The sequence below is a fragment of the Fulmarus glacialis genome, unplaced genomic scaffold (genome assembly GCF_000690835.1).
Source record: "Fulmarus glacialis isolate BGI_N327 unplaced genomic scaffold, ASM69083v1 scaffold21056, whole genome shotgun sequence".
In the NCBI taxonomy this organism is placed as follows: Eukaryota; Metazoa; Chordata; class Aves; order Procellariiformes; family Procellariidae; genus Fulmarus; species Fulmarus glacialis.
In genome coordinates, this window is record NW_009217841.1 from 20871 (window position 1) to 35481 (window position 14611).

Consider the following 14611-nt stretch of genomic DNA (forward strand, 5'->3'; position numbering starts at 1 on the left):
GGCTCTGTGTTCACCTCCTCTTTTCTTTTGCTGCAGCGCTATACTGCAGTTGTATTTATATGTTTATGGGTAGAGTTTGACCTGTGCTTGTAAGTACAAAGCAGAGAGAACATGTGGTATTCACTGCTATCATAAATGTGCATTCTCTCAGGTTTAAAGTAGTTGGAACTTATTACTACCTTTAAGATGGCAGAAATGCGAGTACATAAATGGATTTAATCTTTCTTCCCAAAGGCTTGCAAATACCTAGGCATAAACCAATTGAAAGTACCAGCATTCCTCCCCTGTTTTGGATGGTTACAATAATAGATAACAGGCTGCAGCATGATCTGGCTAAATGTTTTGACCCTGAAGGGTCCTCATCTGTGTTCGAACAAACATTTTAATTTGAAGTATCTGTTCCAGGTCTGAGAAAGACCCTTTGGGGTCAAAAAGTACCGTAAAATCAAGCTTCTACTTGTGCAGATGCACAACAAACATTCCAGCATAACTTTTTTGTTGTTTTACAGCAGTGGTTAATTTTAGTTGGCACAAGTGATGTTTCAGGGATGCAAGAGTCATTTTTAGTATGTCTTGTTAGCCAAAACCCTCACTAAGATTGACATGACAGTCTCAAATATCCCTCAGTCTGCTGAGTGGTTAACTGCAGCCTTGTGAGGTCTACTTGTTTGTTAAGTCAGAGTCAAAGTGGCTTCATAGGAAACACATTTAATACCAGAAAGTTATACACATCTTACGTGCATGTATATAGTTATCAAAAAATAGAGGCAGGCTACACGTATGTGTGATGTGTAAACTGACTGCACTGTTTGCAGGAGAAAAAGCTGGGTCAAAGAACTTAAATACAGATCACAGTATATAGATACTGAGAAAAACCTTCCTTCCTGCTGTACCACTGCTTTTGTCCTTCCAATAGGTATTACAATTACACTGTCTTAATTATTGATCTGTTAAGAAGGTGTAAATAAATATATCTACAGTACTGTGTAATTACTTATATATATTTTATTTATTTATTTATTTCCAAATAAATAGGATGGTTCGGTGGTGAGAGAGTTGTTATAATGATAATTTCACCCACTGCAGTTAGTTACTGAAGAGTTTTGGATACCCCAGACTCATTTAACTGAAGAGTCCAGCTCATGACAGAGCTCAGGCTTCATCTCCTGCTTCTGATAGGACTGTCAGTATAATGCTATTTCTGTATTAATATTGTATAAGACAGGGTATAAAATCCTTACTCTGAGATGATACTCTATTCTTGCTCACTGAAGATTTAAAGTCAGGAAAAACTCACCAGTTATGTAGCATGTGACCCGCCGGTTCTGCTCAGAGATGTCTGCATCGATGGTACTCAGTGTGACAACAACCTGCCCTGGTTCCGCATTCTCAATTACCGATCCTTTATAGAAATCTGAGGTGAACTGTGGAGCATTATCATTTTCATCAGAGACGGTGACCTCCACCAGGGTTTGGGAAGAGAGCTGGACTTTCCTGCCATGGTCAGTGGCCACCACATAAAAACGATAGACCTCCTGAGCTTCGCAGTCCAGCTCTTTTAGTGTGGTGATCCACCCACTCTCACCATCAATGGTGAAGAGTCCTCGGAGGTTGCCAGATTCTGCTTCTAAACTGTAGGTCACCTGTCCATCACTTCCCATGTCCTGGTCATTAGCTGTCACTTGAATGACTGTCGTTCCTGATGGCATGTTCTCCATGACAAAAGCTTTGTAGGGATCTGCCTCAAAAACAGGTCTGTTGTCATTGACGTCCTGCACTTGGATGTTCACAGAGACCAGAGAGACCAGCTCAGTCTCCTGATGTGAGCAGTGAGCCATAACATCAATCTGGTACCACTTGGTGGTCTCATGATCCATGGCCTTTTTGATTTTCAAAGCCCCCGTTTGTTCATCTAGTGTGAACACCTCGTCCTTGTTACTTTCTGTAGTGGTTCCCTTCACCAGGCTGTATATGATTGGATCCTCTGCAAAAGCTTTGACTGACCCTATTTCTGATCCCTCTGGAAGATCCTCAGATGCAGAGAACGTATAAAGGGGCTCAGAAAACCTTGGCAATGTCACCTCCCTGGGGACAATCTGAAGATTCACTGGGACAAGGGAGTTCCAGTGAGGGGGTCTGCCATCTTCAGCTTTCACCTTGAAGTTAAAGGCTCTGTTTTCTAAACCAACAAGGCTCTCCTTGACCTTAACAACCCCAGTGGCAGCATTGATCTCGACAAGGTCTTCTGCCACATCTTCCACGGAGTCAACGGAGTAAATGACATCTGCATTTGCACCTTCATCAGCATCGTAAGCCAGTACCTGGATGACGGGGGAGCCTTTGCTTACATTGGACTGGATGGACAGCGTGTATTCAGAGGCTTTGAACTGAGGTGGGTTGTCATTCTCATCTGTAAGGATTATTTTGACAGTGCAGAACGCCACCTTCCCACCCCCATCCTTGGCCATGACTTTAATTGCAATGACTCTCTCTGTTGAATTTTCCCTGTCCAGTTTTTGCAGTGTGGCAATATGGCCTTTATTGTCTATGGAGAACTTCTCATGGGCGAGTTTATTTATGATGGTATAATCTATGGTGCCATATGGGCCACCGTCTGGGTCAATAGCCAGTAGCTCAATCACTTTGGTACCTATCTCAGCGTTTTCTGCCAGCTCTGCCTCGTACACATTCTGCTCAAAAGAGGGGCTGTATTTGTTGGCATTTGTGGTATTAATATACACAGGCACAGTGCTTTTGAAAACTCCATCTGAAGCAGAAACTCTGAGATTGTAAGATGACTCCAAGTCCTTTTTGCAGCGGTTGAACATGGATATTATTCCAGAAGTGCTATTGATAGTGAAATGCCTGTTGTCATTGCCTGAGAGTATCACGTATTCCAGCCGTGTGGTGTCTCCGCTATCGGGGTCCAGGGCCTGGACTTTTATCACGATGTGCCCGCACGTAGCCATTTCGCTGACCTTGGCTTCATACTGAAGCTGGCTGAACTCAGGGGGATTGTCATTGATGTCTGTCACATCCACAATTACCAGGGCATCACTGCTAAGTGGAGGTATCCCATGATCTGCAGCTCTTACTTTCATGCGAAACTGTTGATTTTTTTCATAATCAAGTGCTTGAGCTGTTGTTATTTGCCCTGTGCTGGCATCAATATTAAAGAACTTGGTAGCATCTGAACCATCATCCAAGATCTGATAGGAGACCACTTTGTTTCTGCCTGAATCCTTATCAGAAGCAAAGAGCTGGACAACGGGGGTCTGTGCTGGCAAACTCTCCGAGACAGATGCCGTGTAGATCATCTGAGAAAATACAGGGGGGTTGTCATTAATGTCCTCTACCTCCACCTCTACTCTGGCTTCTGAAAAGGATCCTAGCGCTGTGTCTGTGGCTCTAACGGTGAATGTGTGTTTTGTCTCTAGCTCATAGTCCAGCTGACCTGTGACAGTAAGGACACCAGTTTTGAAGTCGGTGCTGAACAATTTCAGGGAGTCTTCTTCCACAATGTTGTAGATGAGGCGCAAGCCTTCAGGGCTGCGAGCCTGTATGTGGAGGATAGATGTGTACAGGGGGATGTTTTCTGGCACCTTCACTCGGTAGTACAAACTTTGGAACAGAGGGTTGGATTTGTTCCTCACACTGATCACAACCTCCTCTTCAGCACGGAGGGGAGGCTCGCCTTTGTCCTTAGCAATGACTCGGAGGTTGTATTTATTTAAAGCTTGATAATCAAGAGGCTTCTTAAGTGAGATGTCTCCAAGGTAGGGGTCAATCCAAAAATATTTGTAGTCCTCTGCAAATGAGTATGCAATGGCTCCATTATCCCCTATGTCTTTGTCTGTTGCTGACACCTGAAAAAGTACGTCACCTGGCTCTGTGCCATCCTGCACCGAGGTGTAATATGGCACGTTCTCAAACTGCGGTGGATTATCATTGGCGTCCTCGACATAAACCTTCACTGTGGCTTGGGACACCCTTGGTGGTTTCCTATTGTCCTTCACTTCCACAGCTATCTCGTGCATGTCTTGCGCTTCACGGTCAAATTTCACACCCTTAGTCTGGAGTACTCCAGATGCCTGGATCATTTTGAATCTTTCCTTTCCATTCAAAAGCGAATAGAAAAGTGGTTCATTTAGCTGATATCCCTTCACCCCAAGAATGGTCAGAGTCTTCTCATCTGTAGAGTTCTCCATCACAGTTGCTGTATATATGTCTTGATCAAATTTTAAGCCGGTACCTTGTGCTTGAGTTAAATTTAGCTTAACCAGAGCAGTACTCTTATACAAGCCATCACCAGCTCTGACCGTGAGTTCGCGATAGCTTCCCAGGCCAGTAGCATTAAGAATGGAGATGAGACCTGTGAGTGGATGAATGTAGAAAGCATTGTCAAGGTTGCCTTCCACGATGCTGTAGGTCACCTCCGAATCTGCATCTTTTGCCTGCACTGACAAAAGCTCCATCCCTGGGTGGGCAGGTAACAAGACAGAAAGCTCGTAAGTGTCTTTGAAAAAGACTGGAGGTGAATCATTCACATCTTTAACATGGATTGTGACCTTGGCTGGCTTGGATGCAAATAAGCTGGGACTTCCACTGTCATGCACATGTACACTGAAGTGAAAAACTGAGGTGAGCTCATAGTCTATATCAGCACGACTGGTCAGCGTCCCTGTGCTGGGATCTACTGTAAAATATTTCAGTGCCTCCGGTTCCAAAATCTCATAGACCAGAAGAGCATTGGAGTCTTGATCAGCATCTGTTGCATGGGTCACAAGGGGAGCATTGCTTTCATCCAGAACCATGCTTTGTGATGGAGCATTCTCCATGATCCAGCCAATGAAGGAAGGCTTAACGAAGATGGGCACATTGTCGTTCTCATCTATGACATAGATAAGTACCATTGTGTCCATAAATGCTCCAGCCATGTTGGTGCCACGGATTTTCAACTGGTAAAAAGATACCTGCTCAAAATCTAAGCTCTTCTGAGTGGAAATAAGGCCTGACTGATAGTTCATTGAGAACACTCCATCTCCATTTCCATCTTTTATTTCATAGCTGACTGGTGACAAGCTTGTGGCTGAAACCTGGATCAGAGGAGAGCCAACAGCAGTAGATTCACTGATCTCTGTGATGTATTCGGCCTCTGGAAATTTTGGAGGGGTTTGATCAGAGGGTCTAATGCGGACGTGTACGGTAGCAGAATCTTTAAGCTGGGGGAACCCCTGATCTTCTGCCTTTACAATAAGAGTAAATCGCTCCTGCCTGGATGGGTCCAGTTTCTGGGCAACTGTAATAATTCCAGAATACGGGTCGATGCTGAAGAAACCTTCCCCATTACCTGCAAGAAGAGAAATTACAAAGTGAAGAATGCAGACACCTTATTGGTTTTGGTTTTCTGAACCTCTTTTCCATAAATGCTCCTGATTTCAGGCCTAATTAACATCTGTTTCTTTCACTGGGAGACAACAATCTTCATTAATTTCTAAATAATTTTCATTCTAAGAACAATGAACCCATTGAGATCTACGAGCTAACTTTTAAATCAATCAAAATGTAAATCAGAGATAAATACCCTTCTAATTTGAGCATATTTAGTGGTGGTAGAACATGTGCTTGAAGCTTTTGCCTCGTGTGCAGAACATGGTAACACAGACTGTACTAGTTGCTTCAAGCCCTGTCATGCTTATAATTACCAGTACTTCAGGAGCAATTAAATTCCTCAGTCCTTGATCTAAATTGCAGTGAGAAAGATGGAGCAAAGGATGGTTTGTCTCCTGCAAAGAATTTACCTGCTAAATAGGCAGTGTGGCACAGCCATAAATATTTAAGTTTTAACCTCTAGAGTGAATAATAAAATACTTGCCCACTGAGCTTGTATGACCCAAAAAGAGCATCAACTGATGCTGAGAGGGTGCTCACCTTTCCTCAGGGATGTATTTCTTGGTAGAACTGGTGGAAGTGATGATGACTGCTGTGGGAATGGGAGTACTATTGCCTAATAACTGGACAAAGATCTCTCCCTCAGTTCCCATGGATGGGAAGAGAAGATTTTAAGTTGTTCTAACTCGTCCAGTCACATTTTTTCTTAGACCAGTGACTCAACATTGAGCTGTCTTCCTAAGGAAGGATGCTTTTTCCATAATGTGGAAATTTCCATAATATGGAAACTACCTGCTTTCTCTAGATTTTCTCTGGATAGGAAAAAAATCACATTTTAGCAATGTGCAGCCATTTACTGTTCTTTGCACAGGTAAAGAAAGCTGGTCAACTGTCTGGCCGCTAGCTAGAGCATGGAAATGCAGGTATGTTCATAGCCTAAACTGTCTTGTTGCACGGCCCTCACCTGCCTGAAGGGAGTAGTGGATTTCAGCGTTGGCTCCTTGGTCCTGATCAAGGGCTCTGACTTGTATAACCTCTGTGCCCATCACTGCTGAGTCCAGCACTTCTGCTTCATAATGGATGCTGCTGAACTGCGGAGGGTGAAGGTTGCAGTTCTCCACATGGATGATGATCCGAACAAAGTTCCTCTTGATGGGGACCTCCTGGTCTCGTACCTGAATGACAGAGGAAGGGCAGGTACGGTCACATCAGGGAGTAGGCAGCCTTTCGTGCACCAGGTTTCCAAGTAGCTCATCAGGACTCTTACACGGGGTGGCGTGTTTCAGTGGTACCAACCCCTTGGGTGGGAATGAGCCTGTAAGTTTCAGCTCCAAAACTCAGCCTTGGACTTGAAACCAACCATTAACAATTATCCACTGTGCTTTCTTGTACAAGAATTCAGTGGCCCTCCAATGAAATTAGCAGGTGATGGGCTTAGCACAAGGTTAGAGGAAAGCAGGGTATTACCTAGTTTTATCCAGGATGGTTATATAGTGAAGGTTAACACCCTGATTTCCTCTTCCCTTTTGTTCTAGAAAAATCCTCCCTCAAAGACTAGAATGAGTCTGAATTTCTCCAGTGACCCATATATCCTGGAGAAGCTGATGGACTCAGCAGGGTTTCGCTGGGACTCACCATCACTGTTAGGGTGTGTTGTGGCATGGGCTGGGAACTGAATCCTTCTGCTGTTGTGAGGATCCCACTGCTTGGATCCAACTGGAAAAGTCTTGTGCTTTTGGGGTCCACGCTGCCATGGATGGTGTAGATGAGCCCCTTGCCTTTGTCCTTGTCTGTTGCACTGACTTGAAGGATTTCCCTCCCCGAGGGGGTATCTTCAGGAATCCTCACCTCATAATGGCTCTCCAGGAACTGGGGACGGTGCTGGTTGATGTCAATCACATGGATAAATGCCTGTGGGGGAGACAGCACAGTGAGAGCAGCAGAGATGTTGGAGCAACCTGACTTACGTAGCCATGTAAGATCTCAGCTACCAACTCCTCTTGGGTGTAGCAATGCTTTGAGCCCTGTAACCGTCACAGCTCTCCAACGCTTGGGGCTTTGCCATCCATGGTGACCGGGAGTCCTTTTGTCCTTCTCCCTGAGGAACTCCTGCTGTGCCTTCCCTTAGTGATTTTCAGTTTGCTTCCTCTCATTTTTTTTAATGTCTCCAATCTGGCAAACTATTCAGCCTGAAAGTGCCTGCACTTGGCACACGGGGAAACTGTCACAGCCTGCTGTGAAAAGTAGCAGTCGCTTAGTCCTGCTGCCAACTTTGCTGGCTGGTGCCTCCACACCAGCACTCATTAATTACACACCAGAGAGCTGACAGAGGGGGGATGTTTGGTAAAGGAAGGGAGGAGCTGGCCTATCTCAGGAGCAATACATGTGTGGAGAAGGTATGCATAAGCAAAGTTTGTGGTCTACACTTTTTAGCCCTGTCTTCTCCTCTGCATTTAACAGCAAGCCCCTGTGAATGGCCTGCCTGAATTCTGCCTGCAAAGTCACCTGGTTTCTTCTGTTTTGTCTCCTACTCTGACTGTCCTGACCCCCCTACTGAAGTGTTGACTGCATCTTAGGAAGTCCCAACCAAGTGTAATAATTTGCTTCCTTTAGCAAACCTGAACATGCCATGGGTGTTTTGCACAAGCAAGTTTTTTGACATCTGCTAGCAGCCTTGAGTGCCAAAATAAACGTAGGGATGAGATGCAAGGTGGCAGGGAATGCACACCAGGCAAGGTGGGGCTTTGTTTGTTTATTTGGAACAATACTTGAAGATAGTTGAGACAGATAGCCGTCCGTTAGCATTGCATTTCACAGGAATAGTAGTGTTCCTCACTCATCATCCACCGCAAACCTCTGCAGTGAATTTCCCACGATAAGCGTCACTGATGGGTGACTCACGTTCTAGGTCTTCCTGTGCAGCGAGGGTTGGATTTTTGGATGTTTCTTATGTGTGGAGAAAATGGTTGGTGAAAGATCAAGCCCTTAATACCCCTCCTGAAGGTAAGGTAAAGGTGGGTAAAATCTCAGCAGCCATTTTAATGGGGGCTCAGGCACATGCCTGAGAGCAGCATGCCTCCTTTCACCAGCGCTTGCTTTTCATGTGGCACCTCGGAGGACACAGCATCTCTGCAGTTGCCCCACTCAGCCCCATGGACCTCAGTGCTGATATTTTATCAATGCTCCACGCACTTGGAGCAGCACAGGGCAGGGCCTCACCTCACCTCTTGCAGACGTGTCCGTGTTGGCTTTATGTAGGCCAGCAAGTCCCAGGAATACCCCTTGACATGGTACCATGGACCCAAGCCTGATCTAACTGCATATGTATTTCCCTTACATCTTAGCATCTTGTCCCAGCCATGTTGTAGTTCAGCCTGAGCAGCTGAGAGCAAGTTGAGATCTGAGAGTGTGAACTGCCACCCCAGTTTGGCTGGTGGTGTAGATGCGTCCTTGTGTGCTGGCTGTGATCAACAGGAAAGGCCTGGGCTTTCCTAGACCATTTGTGTTTCCAACAACATAAAAAGTATCTTAGCTTGGTACTTAGGAAAGACTTCAGCCACTGTGTAATGTAAGATCACAGTATAAGGAGATTCTTGTGCCTGGTACCTGATCCAGAGCTCAGTAGAGTCGGAACAAAGATTCCCTTTGGTATACGCTCACTCTAGATGGGGTCTCTACTAAAGAAAAAACATTACCTGGGTTTTGATGGTAGTGGACCCATCAGTGACTTCTACTGTCAGGTTATAGCTTGACTTCTTCCTTGCATCGAGGGCTCTTGCAATGACCATGCTGCCTGTGCTCTTTTCAATGTCAAAATCCATGTCATCATCACCACCTGCGATAAGGGAGAGATGAGAAAAGGAAATGGGGCGGCAGTTACGGTTAGATTTCTGTCTGGAGCAAACTGCAGGTATCGGCAGCCTCTGCAGGGGAAGGGATTCCGGGAGCTGCCTGGAGATCCAAAGGACGAGGATTTCCCCTCCAGACACCATACACAAACCACACAAGCAGCTCATGCCCAGCCACAGATATGTGGCATGCCAGGGAATATACCTTGAATGGGGATGTGTAGGCATTCACTCTAGCTGTACCTCTTTGGCCACAGCTAGATTGGGGACAGTGCCATAGGTGAGGTTTCCCCCAAATCTGGAAACTCAATACAAAATGTACTAGATGGACACAGGAGACAGGGAGGACATGGAGAAGCTGGACAAAGAGGTAGTCACAGATGGTGACAAAGGAGTACAAAAGGGAAGGTGAGGCGAATTAGAGAAAACGAGGAGGAGGAGAGAAGGGGAAAGAACACACGTATGCATATCATGTCCTGGCTAGATTTGCAACAGGCACATTTGAGCATTGATTTATTTGCACAAGGTCTCCAGCTATCCAGCATCACAGGGTTAGCATGGATCAGGGACCGGCAGGGCTGAACAACGCTCTTGCTGGCTTCCAATTCAAGGTCACATTGTGGGCATATCAGCGATGGTCTTCATTGCCACGGTTGGGAGCCTGCGGGCTACCTGAAGAAGCCCAATACTTGAACAGTTGGGGAGGCAGACGGTGCTTCCAGGGTGAGCAGAGCCTGTTGCCTGCAACCCAGATGGCTGCGTAGTGCAGGGAACCGCAGGCCTGAGCAGCTCAGCAGCAGAAGGCTATCCCTCACGCTATGGCTGCTCAGCCCTGGCGTGGCACCTCCTTTCTCATGCCTCGCTTGCTGGTGGCCCGTTAGTTCTCTATTGCATGCGAAACACTGCTACGCTGTTCTGAGATATGGAGAGGTAGAAGCAGTTTTCTGCGATTTATCCCAGGTCTCAACCTCTCCCTTCCCGGTTACTGGATGCTCTGGATTCTGCTTTATTCTCTTACCAGCTGGGAAAATCTTGGCTGGTTGTTAAATTACACATCTTCCCTTGTGGGAGAAATGCAGTGGTTGCCAGCCATCTGGACCACCATTTTCCTGCTTGCTGAGAAGGAGACAGAAAGAAGCAGAGACAGAGGAAAAGAGAGACCCATGGATGCCTTTCCCTCAGAAAAGAGAGAAGGATTCCCCTTGCATGGTGACAAAGCGAAAGAGGAAGCCCAGGAAAGGAAAGAGATGAAGAAAGATGCTGCTTTGTCAGAGTTTTTGCAGACACCGTCAACCCCAGTGACAGAGCCTTTGTGGACTGGGAAAGGTGGGGTTTTGAATGATCTCTGGATCCATGGATCTCTGCATCACCCGCTTGATTGCCAGCTACCGTGATGCTTTGCTTCCCTGGCAGGGAAAAGGAAATCCTGTCCTCTTCCACCAGTATAGAAACCAAGAGAGCCCTAAGTAGCACTTGGTGCACTAGGAACTGGCAAAGGGGAGGTCGAGCACACAGGCAAGCACTCAGCAGGGAAACGATGGGTTAACATTCAGAGGAGTATACTGTTAATCCTGCAAACCCAAGCAGACACTACTAATGCCAGATAAGCCTTGCACTGATATTGTCTGCTCCTTGTAGCGTTGTATCTCTTGTTGCTTAATTGTATTTATACACCATTATCCCTGCCCTAACATAGTAAAGGGAAAAACTATTCACTCACCCAATTAAGGCTTTGTCTGACGAGGGCAAGCCCTGCAGGCAGTGTCAGGGAAAGGCTGTGCAAGACAGATTGGGGCACCACTTCAAAACACCAAATTACATGAGCACAATTGGTCCTCGTTTGTAGGACCAGTTCTGCACACGCGCTGCCTGACGAGTCCCCTGGGGTGACAGCCCACGTCCCCTCTGCCCTAGCATCCTGTGTTTTAGAGGAGGCCCTAGAGGTTCTTCACATTTCATGTCTAAGTCATCCCTGGGATGCCATGAGGTGGAAGGGAGAGCTCCACCAGTTAGGTCAGACCAGCTCTTTGAGGAATTCTTCCCTCTCGGCTCCCTGTTGAGCCTATGGGCTCAGCAGTGGGGGAGAAACGGGGGGTGGGGGTGTCTGCAAGACCCAGCCAGACACTTGGATCCTCGCAGGCTGTTTTGCCACAACCACCAGTGTCACTCGATTCCCAGGAGGAGCTGGGACTGGCATGCCCTGCCTTTCATGTGACATCGGAGAACACCTCAAACACTGGCAAGTCCCAGAATGTCATTTAAAAAGTGTGTTAGATAATTGAACTTGGCACCGGAGCCCTTGGACGGGCAGCTTTGTCTATGGCTGTTTAAGCCTTTCGGTGTCTGTGAGAAAGCTTTCCCTGTAGCTCACCTCCACCTAAAGCAAACAACTTCATTAGCTCAGGCATGCAAGTGCTGAAAGCCAAGGGAGCTGGGGCAAACGCTCCCAGACACCGCTGCCCTGGTTTAATTTCTCCGTCTCACCTGTGATATTAAACCACACTTGGCTGGGGCCCATTTCAATGCTGATCACTCCCACCATATGGTTTACAGGATCTGTTTCCATCACGGCAAAGTTAAAATGGGGTTCATCGAAAGCTAGTGGCTCCGAGGAAGGGCCGGGCCGGGCGACCCAGCTGATGTGAAGCCGCACGTGGGAGGAAAGTGGTGGGCTGCCGCCATCTGTTGCCTTGACCTGCCGGGAAATGCACATGCAGTCAGGGAGAAGGCTGGCTTAGCCCATGAGAGCCCCATGGGAAGCTGCTTCTCCCACCCACCAGGAGTTTTAGGTCTGAGTGTGCCCAAAATCCCACAAAACAAATCTTGACCCAGTGGCCCATGCTCTGGCTGCTTCCAAGGTAGAGCCGTGCAACCCAAATTCCTCCTGACCATCAAGCAAATCTGCCAAGCTCAATCCACAGCAGAGACCTGGATCACAACCCTTGTTGCAAGGACCCACAGAGTGTGGTGGGAGAGCTTTAAACCTATATCAAGCCCCATGGCCTGATCAGACTGCCAAATGGAGGCACCGCTGAAATCCAAAGGCTGTTCAGGTTCGGGTCCACATCCATATGGGATCGTGGATCACTGTGTTCATCTCTGAGAGTGGGTTGAACAGTTAATTTTAAATTTATCCTCCTTTTTTTAATAGCTTCTTGCCTTCTGCATTTCCCATCATTGCCTCCCAGTTTCTCTCCCTGTTACCCAAGTCTGTCTCATTCAAGCTCTCCTCCCACTGCTGCATTTTCTCCATCTCTTTCCTTCTTTTCTCTTTCTGCAGCCTTTCCTCTCTTTACGTTGGCGCTCTCTGTTTCCCTCTCCTCTCACCGTGAGTATGTTGTATTCAGAGGCAGGAAAAGCTTTCCTGGAGAACACCATGCCAGTTGTGGGGTTGATGGTGAATATCCCTTCCTCCTCTTCCTCGATGGTGTAGGTGATCTGGCTGTTCTGGCCTTGGTCACGGTCTGAAGCGATCAGCCTGTAGACTGGCAGTGGCGTCTCTGAGGCATCTCTCTCGGGGAGCTGCACCATGAAGAGCTTGTGGGGGAAACTGGGAGGACTGTCGTTGGCATCCAGGACTTGTATCACGACTCTGCTGGTGGACTTCAGGGCTGGCTCTCCGTTGTCGGAAACAGCCACCTGCCAGCAAGCAAAGGGAGTAGGTGACAGAGCTCTTTGTCGTGACCTAGGACATGAGCAGCCAGCCTTCATCCTGATGGGCAATGACTAAACTAGGGTTTGTGTGTGGATCTGCATTTATATCTCAACATTTTCAGAGGCATTGCTCCTCTCTGCAGGGTAAAATCTGGTGGCTGTAGCTGGCACTGTGCAAGGCTTGTGCATGCACAGGGAAACACGTCTGCAGGGCTCCTGCTTGCAGTTGCTCCTGGCAGTGGGTCAAATTGGTCATTAGGGGTCACACAACTGAAAACATTTGTATTGCAATGGCTTGGCAAGTTATCTTCACTTCGCTGTGCCGGTGCACGCTCCCAGCATGTTGCATTGCAGAGAGAAATGTATTATCCCCAGTCACCCTGATAGACTGAAACACCTCAAGATCCGTCTAATGTAAATACGCATAGCTCGGAACAGCTAGGGATAGGGGCCAGTAACACAAAGCTACACAGCAATGTCTGATATAATGAGATAAATAAGGGTGGATTTCTCTGGCTTGCTCTTTCCCCCATAACTTATTATCCATCCTGCTAGAGGACAATTCCAGTCCTCTTCCTGCATTCCCACAGCTTCCAGAACAGGCCTTTTGCTCCAGTCTTCAGTAAGGAAATAATAAACCCCGCAGTACTGCTGCAGCTGTCTCTTACGGCAACACACACCATTTAATTAAGTTTCCCAGCAGTTGGGAGCTGATGGGATGAGATTCTTTCTCTGTGCTCCAACTTGCAAGGAAAGCTCTTTGAGGACTTAATACACTTGTAGGTAAATAAAGCTAATTACAATCATCATTACCCACCTCTAGGATATGTTCAGCCTTGTATTCTCGATCCAGCTGCCGTGAAGTTGTAGAAATCAGACCTGCCAAGAAAGAAACCCTTTGAGCTCCAAGACTTAGCGTCCGAGGAAAGCCAGGGCTGATCAAATCCCCGCGTGCCCCACATCAGCGTGTCCGCCCATCCTGTTTCAGGTTCCCTTTGTGATCAGAGGAGAAAGACAGATACCCCCAGAGGGCAAGCTGTCCACTCCCAGTGTGAATCCCCGTGCTGCTCTCGCTCCTCTGATTACAGAGACCACAGAGGAGGGGGGACACCTGCCAGATGCCTACATCAGTTGAGGGTTGTCAAGGCATTTGGTGAGAAAGGCTGCAGGACCGTGAAAACAAAACTTTTCTTATGCCTCTATGTAAGAAGCATTCTGCATGCGCTGGCACAAGTTTAGCCTCTTAAGAAGTCTTGACTCCTATTTTCCCTGTGCTGAACCTTGCTTTTTGTAATTTATAGTGTTTTGACAAAAGTTTGTCTTCTGTCTTGGGAAATACCCTCTATTCTACCACTAGAACAAATGCATTCAGGCTAAAAATAAGGTACACAGTCGATAATAATGTTGGTATATTATTTAAGCCTTGCTGAGAGACAGGATGAATCCTCTAACAATGCAAGATTTGAGGGATTTCTAAAAAATACACAATAGTGTAACCACAGCGAATAGGTTGGATGCAGGAGGGAGGAATTGTGGCTATAATAAACTAGAGTTTAAACAAAATCATTATAATTGCCTCTTTTTGGCCTGTCAATGACTCAGCTGAGTAGACGCAAGTGTGGAAAGGATGGAGTTGAGGCTTGTGTTTCCACGTCTGGTTTGATAATAGTCCTTATCAAGTGCCTTGACTCTTCACCTTGGGGGAAAAGCAGCTCTAG

At 46.8% G+C, this 14611-nt stretch overlaps 1 protein-coding gene across 1 annotated transcript in view; it reads right to left on the reverse strand.

Annotated features, from left to right (window-relative positions):
- The window catches only part of FAT2 (FAT atypical cadherin 2), a gene marked incomplete at its 3' end in the record, with an annotated part of 62395 nt that overhangs the window by 20864 nt on the left and 26920 nt on the right, over positions 1 to 14611 (reverse strand). The window contains exons 5-11 of the mRNA XM_009579842.1: positions 13711 to 13772; positions 12567 to 12878; positions 11724 to 11934; positions 9087 to 9226; positions 7027 to 7302; positions 6356 to 6566; positions 1298 to 5350 (exon numbers count right to left, since the gene is read on the reverse strand). Of these exons, the coding sequence (XP_009578137.1) occupies positions 1298 to 5350; positions 6356 to 6566; positions 7027 to 7302; positions 9087 to 9226; positions 11724 to 11934; positions 12567 to 12878; positions 13711 to 13772 (5265 nt within the window). The remainder of the gene's footprint in view (positions 1 to 1297; positions 5351 to 6355; positions 6567 to 7026; positions 7303 to 9086; positions 9227 to 11723; positions 11935 to 12566; positions 12879 to 13710; positions 13773 to 14611) is intronic.